This window comes from Poecilia reticulata, chromosome 2 (genome assembly GCF_904066995.2).
Source record: "Poecilia reticulata chromosome 2, P_reticulata-male-v2, whole genome shotgun sequence".
Taxonomy (NCBI): Eukaryota; Metazoa; Chordata; class Actinopteri; order Cyprinodontiformes; family Poeciliidae; genus Poecilia; species Poecilia reticulata.
The window spans coordinates 43,108,833-43,118,412 of record NC_088831.1 but is presented as its reverse complement, the minus strand read 5'-3'; the positions used below and the strand labels follow the sequence as shown (position 1 = coordinate 43,118,412).

The 9,580-nt window shown below is 37.1% G+C and overlaps 1 protein-coding gene across 2 annotated transcripts; it reads right to left on the bottom strand.

Moving 5' to 3' along the window:
• Positions 1-83: 83 nt before the first annotated feature.
• On the bottom strand, positions 84-8,769 carry faima (Fas apoptotic inhibitory molecule a). Of its 2 annotated transcripts, XR_533215.2 has the most exons (7): positions 8,632-8,769; positions 6,996-7,126; positions 4,993-5,221; positions 3,481-3,530; positions 2,291-2,604; positions 280-451; positions 84-201 (listed from the first exon to the last, which is right to left on the bottom strand). XR_533215.2 is itself a non-coding variant. In XM_008404166.2 (5 exons), the coding sequence occupies exons 2-5, from the start codon at positions 7,107-7,109 to the stop codon at positions 2,455-2,457; spliced, it is 543 nt and encodes a 180-aa protein (XP_008402388.2). In that variant the 5' UTR covers positions 7,110-7,126; positions 8,632-8,769; the 3' UTR covers positions 752-2,454. The 2 variants fall into 2 exon arrangements, 1 of the variants encoding a protein (XP_008402388.2); XM_008404166.2 differs by lacking the exons at positions 84-201; positions 280-451 and having other exon boundaries at positions 752-2,604.
• Between the last annotated feature and the right edge of the window lie 811 nt (positions 8,770-9,580).

Here is a 9,580-nt window from a genome sequence, read left to right as displayed (position 1 = left end):
GAAGTCTTATTTTGAAAGATCTGGTTTTGTCTTTTGTTGCCATCTTGCTTTATTGACTTCGGTTGCTAGGATACGAACGGCTGTTGCTGTTTGTCCAGTAAAAAACTGAACAGGAAATGTTCAGCAGAGACGTCTGAGCCTCCGTTATGATTGCAGAAGCTTCCCGTCCTGCAGCCGCTCAGCAAGGAAGAAGCCAGTTCTCTAAAAGAAGCATAAAAACCCAGATTCATTTCAGGAAACATGAACGACCATCTGGAGGAAGAACAGGGATGCTTGTACCATCCCATCTGCGGTGGCAGTATCATGGTGTGGGGCTGCCTCCATGCAGGAGGAACTGGTGCCACTTCCTAAAGACGGCATCATCAGGAAAAAGCATCGTATCGAAATGTTGCAGCAACATCTAAAGACAGCAGCCAGGACAAAGCTTTGGTCTTCGAAATGGACAATAACCCTAAAAATACAGAGAAAGTACGATGTGACTCAACAGAGTCGATGTTTCGTGTGGCGGCGCACAAACCTGACCCAGTTACAGCGGTTCCGTCAGGAGGAACGGACCAGAACTCCACCAGAAGCTTGACCCGATTCATCCAGTCCAAATAAAATGTTTTCCTGAAGGCATATTTAAATACATCCGACACATTTTCTCTCTCTCATTGTTGTTATATTTATCCATTAGAAATAATTTTGGTGACTCTAACCGACCTCAAACAGGTTTGGTCTGATTTAACTTCAGACACGGAGGGAAAATGTGAACGTGTGTAAATTTAACTCCTGGTTTCATTTGTAAATTTTATCACGAGAAACGTTTTTTTTTTTGGTCTGAATTTGTACTTTTATTAGCGCTTTGAGGTTTTTGTGCATGAAATTTGCTCTATAAATACAGATTGTAACATCAGAAAACACAGGATGTGGCCTTTAACTAGACCGCTTCCATCAGGGAAGGCTTTTACTGGCGTCTTTCCTCCAAGAACCATGACTAACATCCAGACAGTACCGACTAAAAAAAATAAAAAAAGCTCCGACTGAGTTTCTCTACAAATATAAAGAGAAATTTAAACTAAAAGTTTGAACAGCCACAACAAAGTTTCACAGTTCTCTAAGGACAAACAGGAAGGCTACACAGAGTAACAGGAGAGATTACAGCAGCTGTACATGAAGGTTTCTACAGCCTGCACTGCAAAAACACAAAATCCTACCAAGGATTTCTGATTCGTTTCTACTACAAATATCTTAGTACATTAAAAAAAATAAGAAAACTAAATTACTAATAACTTTTTGGCAAGAAATAGGAGCTTGTTTCAAGTCAATAATTCTACAAAGTACGAGTTATAAGTGGAACAAGATATTTTCCCCAGATTATAATTTTTATAATTTATAGACATAAGTTATAAATATATTACTATAATAATTCTCCCGACTTCAAGTGTACGATGGAATACCAGGTAGATTCAAACAAAAAAGCGTAAATTTCCACCATTGGACCATGAAACATTTCTGAGTTTGAAGTCAGAAATTTGCTTGAAAAAAAAAATTTAGATTAATTTTCTTTAAAAAAAAAAACTTAGAATTTTCAGAGTCTCAAAAGTTGAACATTTTCCATTTTTGGAAATTTTCTTAACATTAAAATCTAAGATTTTTGACTTTTAAAACTCAAATTTTCAAGTTTTCTTTTTTTTTTAAAGAAAATTTCTGGAACTTTTTTGGCTGAAAATTTCTGAGTTTGAAAAGTTGAGAACTTGCTAGAAAAAAAAGACATTTACAGATTAATCTCAAAACTATTCTAGAAAAACCTTTGAAATTTCTGCTTTTTAAAAGAAAAATTTTGAGTTTTGAAATATAGAAATTTTATTTTCTAGATATTTTCTGATAATATATATTAACAATATAATAGTTAATGTGATATTATTATAACTTACAGTATGGGAAAATGCTTTTCCTCACAAATGTACCTTTTTAATTTTTACTTTATTTTGACAATGTCCCTAAAACGATATCTTACATCCTGGCACTAGAAACTGGCTCAGTAAACCATCTGGTATTATTTTCTGTTTTTGCAGTGTAACTAATCAGTATGATTGTCTGAAACGGTTGCAGCGATCAGCAGGACATGGAGCCTTGAGTCCTTCTTCTACAGCAGCTGATTGGTCCGATAAATAAAGCACATAATAACTCACAACATGAAACCACAGAGAAGGTTCCTGGTTTCCACCAGGAAGGCTGAAGCAGAACCGTTTCCAACTTATAAATTACATTTTAAGACTAAAAAAACCTCATTAATATGAATGTAAACCTTTAGAGACGCTGAATCTTCTGACTGACGTTTCTAGCAGCTCCGTCTGCCACTAAACAGACTCTATGGCGTTTATATCTGTCCAGTGTGGACCGGCCGCGCCGCGGCAGCCATTTTAAAGGAAACGTTTCCAGTCCGACGGACGGACTCCGGGCCGAACCGGGTCACTCGGTGCACTCGGCGACCTCGGTGCCGTCCACCAGCAGCGTGTGAATGATGCCGTCTCGCCGCTTCCCGCTGCTCACGGCTTTCACGCAGCAGCTGTGGTCTCCCAGGGAGAAATGCGTCTCCGTGCCGTCGTCCACGAACTCGCCCTGCGGACGAAGATCGCAGCGTCAGGTTGGGCCAGAATCTATTGATAAAACCCATTAAGCTGCTAAAACGTAAAGAAGTAGCTCTTCTGCATTCGATAAGTTCATCTTTTAAGATTGATCTATTGGAAAAGGATTAGGGCCAATGAAAAGACTTTCTCAAAATCATGACTTTTCTTGAAATTCTGAATTTAATCTAAAAAATTCTGACTTTTTCATCAAAATTCTGGCTTATTCCTCAGAATTCTGACTTTTTTAAAATCAGAATTTCGACTTTTCTCGAAATTCTTTTTTTTTTCTTCAGAATTCAGAATTTTTCCTAAAAATTCTGATTTTTTTTACAGAATTCTGAATTTAATTTAAGATTTTTTTTTCCAGTAACCCTAACCTTCTCCCATACTGATCAGTCCCTCCAAAATTTGAAATTATTTTGTGACTTTTTTGCAGTAAAACTGATTCGCTGAGCTAATTTAGACATATTTGCTGGGAATTTGCTTTTATGTCTGACAGTAAATGTGACCTTTTTACATCCACCACAGACTACAACTTGACATCAAGTAAGGCTGAAGCAGCAGTGTAGTACAAGTAAGTTATACTGCCACCTGCAGGTGGGAGGTAGCATCACAAACCCAAAGCTTTTGACCATTTCTGAGAAAAATGTGCAATAAAATAATTATGCATTAGCATGAAAAAGTACAGGAATCTGTGGATCTTGAGTGAATATCCATGCAGAACTGGAGGGACTGATTGGTGTAATTTGGCGGTAAACACATAAAAACAGCTTTGATTTGATTTGATAAAGTAATATTTTTCAGAGAAAACATAAAACTCTATAACCTGTGATGGATTATTTTTTGATTAATTAAAAAAAATACTTACAGCAGTTTCAATCTTCTCTCCATTGCACCAAATGTCCATGGTGTCTTTCTCTGGAAGTGAAAACAGTGAAAACATTCAGTGACTCACCGACTGCCTGGGAGGTCAGAGGAGTTTAACAGATCACCGATTTTATTATTTTACTCAGTCAGGTCAGTAAATCAGGACTCCAGAAACCTGTTCACAGTTTTTTCATCTGAAAACCTGATTTATTTTTATCTGCTGAGGCCGCAGCAGCAAATATGTCTGTCTCCATCTAGTTTCGCTTTTATTTTCATCAAAACTGACATATAACAACAAAAGAAAAATGTCTTGTTAAAGGTAAAACAACCTGCCAGTGGAACAGGAACTAATGATCCTTTAACTATAATTTAACTGTTTCAAATGAAGCTAAAACAGCTCAATGACACTTTCTCTTGATTTTCATGTAGTTTAGACAAAAGCAGCACGGTTTTCCCATTTTAAATGTTATGTAAGGATTACTGCAGAGCGTCACCTGATGAGCTGCAAGCAGAGGGATTATGAAGGGGATTAACCTGGTCTGTCAGGAGAGGTGGCGCTGTGGAGCTTAAAGCCGATAATTAGCTTTAGATTAATGCGAGAGCGCAGCTCTGAGCAGCAGAAGTCACGACGCTCTCAATATCAGATCAATAATAATAATTACCAGAGCCGGGAAGTAACTAGTTACATTTACTGGAGTTATTTTAGGGGATAAAAAATACTTTTATCCACTATGCTGTAGACCTTAATTAAGACAAAACTAACTTACAAGTAACTTTTCATCAAGACATAGGAGCTTGTTTTATGTCAATAATTCCTTAAGGATGAAAAAATGACTGATTATTTAGTTTATAACAAAACAAAAATGTCTTGTGAATTCATCTGCCAGTGGAACAAGTTATTTTTATATCAAAATTAAGGAATTATTGACTTAAACGAGCTCTTATTATTTTGCTAAAAATTACTTATGCGTTAGTTTTGTTTTATATCAAATGTACTAAGATGTTTGCAGTGGAAACTAGACAAAATACTTGATAAGATTTGGTGTTTTTGCAGTGCATTCTGTAAAAACAGTAAGTTTTTGTTAGTGCATTAAGTAAAATTTCTGAATCCTTGACCCGCTGTGAGTAACTTCACTAAAGGTTTTAACCAAACATTCACCGGACACAGACACACACCTGCAGGTTTCTTAAAGTTTCCTAAGATTTAAAAACTGATTTGAAAAAAAATTTATTTCATAATGTGAATTATTTTCATTTCGGTCTTTAAAATACCAACATTTCCACTTAAATTTAAATTTTGGTCAATTTGTTGATGCCATTTTGTAATTTTAAATGTCTGATGTTTTGATCAGTTATTCTTAAATAATTTTTATTCTTAATAGTCTAATATTTGGCTATTAGTCTAATCAATCTGATCATTATTGATAATATGAATGAGCCAGTAAATCCAGGGAAGATTCATATTTAGCACAACCTCTGACTCAGACATAAGACGAGGTGGAACTGAGCTCACCCAGAACCACCCTGCAGTCGATGCCGTCCAGGTTGAGCAGCCAGGTGCTGGTGACCTTTGACCTGTTCTCCATGTACTGCTTCAAGCTCTTCCCGTTGATCTCCAGCGTGTATTCGTAGGCGAAGCCGCTGACCGCGTCGATGTTGATGGTGGCTTTGGTGTCCGCCTGGCCCACGCTGAACGTCTCCTTCCCGACCAGTTTGAACATCCAGTCCCGCCTCAGAACCTCCTGGAAACCCAAACTCCAGGTCAATATCCAACTACACTGCAAAAACTCTCTTAACAAGTAGTTTTAGTTTCTAGAGCAAATGTCTCAGTACACCTGAAATAAGACAAAACTAAGTCAGCAAGAAACAGGAGCTTGTTTTAAGTCAATAATTTCTTAATATTGATGAAAAAGTACTAGTTCCACCGAGCCGCCATCTTGGTAGGCAAATCAGCACAAAGTATAAACAAATCATGAACTGAAGACCAACAACAAGAAAGTATATTGACACGTTTACCAATGTTTAAGAGAACAAAATGTCTGCTGTTGGGATCAGACAGAGAATGTGGGTTGTTTATTGTTGTCATAGCAACCATAGGTGTGTATAGTTCCCACACCTATGGTTGGGAACTAACCATAGGTGGTTAGTTCCACCTATGGAACTAACCACCTCTTAGTTAACCACCTATGGTTGATGCTTGGGAGTTTTTAACAGAAAAGGGAGTTTTTAACAGAAAAACTCCCAAGCATCTTACCAAGTATAGCTGTTTTCTTGTTGTTGATAGGGGGGTTTTTCTCCAGGAAGCAGCACTATTTTTTCCACCTTGAACTCTATTTGTCTAATATTTCATTTGCCAAATATCAGAAGGAAATGGCGTGATTACATTACTCTTAATGGAGTAGTGCTACTCCATTAAGAGTAGCACTAATTCCACATATTTTTATTCAAGTAAAAGTAAAAAGTATTTGGTAAAAAGTACAGAGTAACTGATCAAATTACCAATCATTTAATATTTAAATATTATACCATCAGATGGACCAATATATGAAGTTAAGTGGAAATTTTGGCATTTCAAGGATGAAAATAACAATCATATAAGTAGCAAAAAATAACAAAATCAGGCAAAAGAAAATTTTCCTAAATCAATTTCTTTTAATAAAAAAAAATCTTATGAAACTTTAACAAAAACGTTTTTCAAAAAAGTTACTCAGGTAAATGTAACTAGTTGTTACCCAACTCTGATAGCAACTCCATAGCAACTGTCAGGCAGTTTGGTTACCTACCAAGATGGCTGTCAGCTACAAAGTTCCCGGAAGTGTGACGTCACGTGATAAAGATGCATAGCGGAGCTAAATTTTCATTTCAGCGTTTTTTGCAAACTTTGAAAACGCTTAGTGAACTTAGTTTCCCCTAAATTACTTTTTCCAGGCCCAAATTTTCCCATCGGTGCATCAGTACTTTTAAGAACAAAAGTAAGTGTAAACACACCACAGATATCAGTACATAAATGAGAACCAAGCAGGCAGGAACTGTAAACTGGGACCAGGCAGGAACTGTAAACTGGGACCAGGCAGGAACTGTAAACTGGGACCAGGCAGGAACTGTAAACTGGGACCAGGCAGGAACTGTAAACTGGGACCAGACAGGAACTGTAAACTGGGACCAGGCAGGAACTGTAAACTGGGACCAGGCAGGAACTGTAAACTGGGACCAGGCAGGAACTGTAAACTGGGACCAGGCAGGAACTGTAAACTGGGACCAGGCAGGAACTGTAAACTGGGACCAGGCAGGAACTGTAAACTGGGACCAGACAGGAACTGTAAACTGGGACCAGGCAGGAACTGTAAACTGGGACCAGGCAGGAACTGTAAACTGGGACCAGGCAGGAACTGTAAACTGGGACCAGGCAGGAACTGTAAACTGGGACCAGGCAGGAACTGTAAACTGGGACCAGGCAGGAACTGTAAACTGGGACCAGTTCCTTCATTAGAGACTGAACTGGTTGTGCTGACTGACCTTTCCGTCCACATAGATGACTCTTTTCCCGGTGGTTGTCCCGTGTTCAAACTCGATCCTGTGGACTCCGTCGCTCAGCGCCACCTCCCACACACCAGCGAGGTCACTGGACATCCTGACTGGTTCCGAACCTGCGGAGGTCCAATAGAACCGGGTTTAAATGGCAGCTGCCGACACCGGTGTCAACCTGCAGGTTCTCATAAAGAGTTTAATAAAGATGGTCCCCAGTCTGCGGCAACTGAGAAATATTTACTGTAAAGCATCAATAAGAGCAGAACACGTTTATGAATGAAGTGATCCACTCAGAGGAAACGCGGCTAAAGATAGCATGCTAAGCTACCGCTGTTTCACGTGATTATCTTCCGGTGCCAGGGATTCTTTTTCAAAATAAAAGTTTTTTTTTGTTTAAAAATGTTTGGTGTACTAAAATCTGCTCCATATAGGGATATTTTAGATTTAACCACAATACACATTTTTTATTATTAATATATAAACTTCTTAATAAAAACACTTGATTTTAAATAAATTTATAAATGTTTCTGAACAACATTTATTTTCACACTAATGTATTTCAATTAGGTACTTAGTGTGAATTAAAAATATGCTAATTTAAATGCTTTAAGAGGAAAGATTTTCTGCTTTTCCAAGGGGTGCAGTCTCTCTGGCACAACAGTGTTAGGGCCAAAAAACTCAGAACTGTTTAATTTAATCTCAGCAATTTTAGAAAACCATACATTTCTGAGCTTGGAAAGTCAAACATTTCCTAGAAGAAATTCAGGAATTCTAAAATTTGTCTCAGAAATATCCTACAAAAAACATCAACATTTCTGAGTTTCAAAAGTCAAAACTTTTGAGTTTTTGGCAGAAATGTTAATTTTTTTCTTGCAATGGCCCTAATATGCATAGTCAAAGTATTTCTATTGTAAACTGCATAAACTTATGTTTATTTTTTACTAATAAAACCTCAGTTCAGTTCTTAGAGTGGCACTTTTGCACAACAATACACTGCAAAACACTTCTTCTTACCAAGTATTTTGATCTAGTTTCTAGTGCAAATATCTTGGTGGACTTGAAATAAAACAAAACTGCCTTACAAGTAGATTTTTAACAAGATATATGAGCCTGTTTTAAATAAATATCAATTTTTAAAAAAGTACAAGTTCCACTGGCAAATAATTTAACTTCTAACAAAACATTTTTCCTACGCTACAAGTTAAATAATCTGCCAGTTGAACTGGTACTTATTCATCAATATTAAATAACTATTGACTTCAAATGTTGCATCTTCAACAGATAGTTTGACGCCGACATAAAAGAATGAAAAATCATTCCACTGCAGAAACCTGGTGACAAACGTTACTTCACTTCTGCTGCCAAAAACACATTAAATATGTTAGAAAAACATCTGAAAAAAATTAACTGACAAGAAACAGGATTTTCATGGTAGTCAATTAGCTTTAGAGTTCATGGTTTTATTTTGAAGCAGAAGCGGAAGTCGACCTGGATTAGCTTGCAGACTTTGACAATGTTGTGAGCCCAACCAACTCCGATCGCTAGCTTTCCGTTCGGTCCGGTCCAATTAAAACCTGTAAGCTGGAACTCGGGACCGTCATTCATTAGTTTACAGCTGAATTACCTCAGTGGTGGTGAAATATCCTCGACAACAAACCGCCAGCCGGATACTTTAGGCGCAGTTTATCGTTCCCCCAGACGCTACACGGGTTTAGCCGAGCTGTTTTTGTGCTGTTACCATGGCAACGTCGAACGGCCCTACGCACGAGCGCGTCTCCGCCCCCCTACGGGTCGAACTGCTGAAAACCAGAAGCAGTTAAAAAGAAAAACTGAACAGTCTTAAGAAACATCTTTAAAAAGGTGTTTTTGTTGCTTTAATTCACAAAAACATTTATAATTATTGAAGGATAAAAATCGTTCTACTCTGTAAGGATCATAAAAATGTTGAAGCTTATCTTGAAGAAAAGAATTAAGGACTTTCTAAATACCATAAGAGGTTTGAAAATGTACTTACTGTAACTTTTTTGAAAAGTTTCTTTTGCCGTTTCAGTTTTTTGTCAGCTTTTGTAGAACTTATTGTTTTTTCTGCACAATAAAGTGAGAATTTAATAATTTTGATGCATATTTTTCAAAGCGTATAAACCGGAACGTTTATTGGTTTCACACACGTTGATGTGTGTAAAGGGAATAAACACACTGCATATACATAATTATTAAATAGATTCAGTTTTTACGCAAAATTAAACAAAATTAAGCTCAGTGGACAATGAAAAGTCAAGATTTGAAAATTAATTATGTTCAAAAGAATGCAGCAATGTTAAAATTGACAAAACCAAACAATCTGGCACGAGTTTGCACTGCTATAGTTGAAATAGCTGAACTTCTGGAGTTCAAGATGGACAAAATGTAACAGCGTGTTTCACAGAACCAATTTGTTTTTATGATATAAAGCACTTTGAACTATTCAAATAAACTTGATCAAACTTTGAAAACCCTCTGACAGTTTTTAGAAAACTTTTTTTTCATGCTGTGATGACAGAAAAACCAGAGTTCATGAATGAAAGACTTGTGAT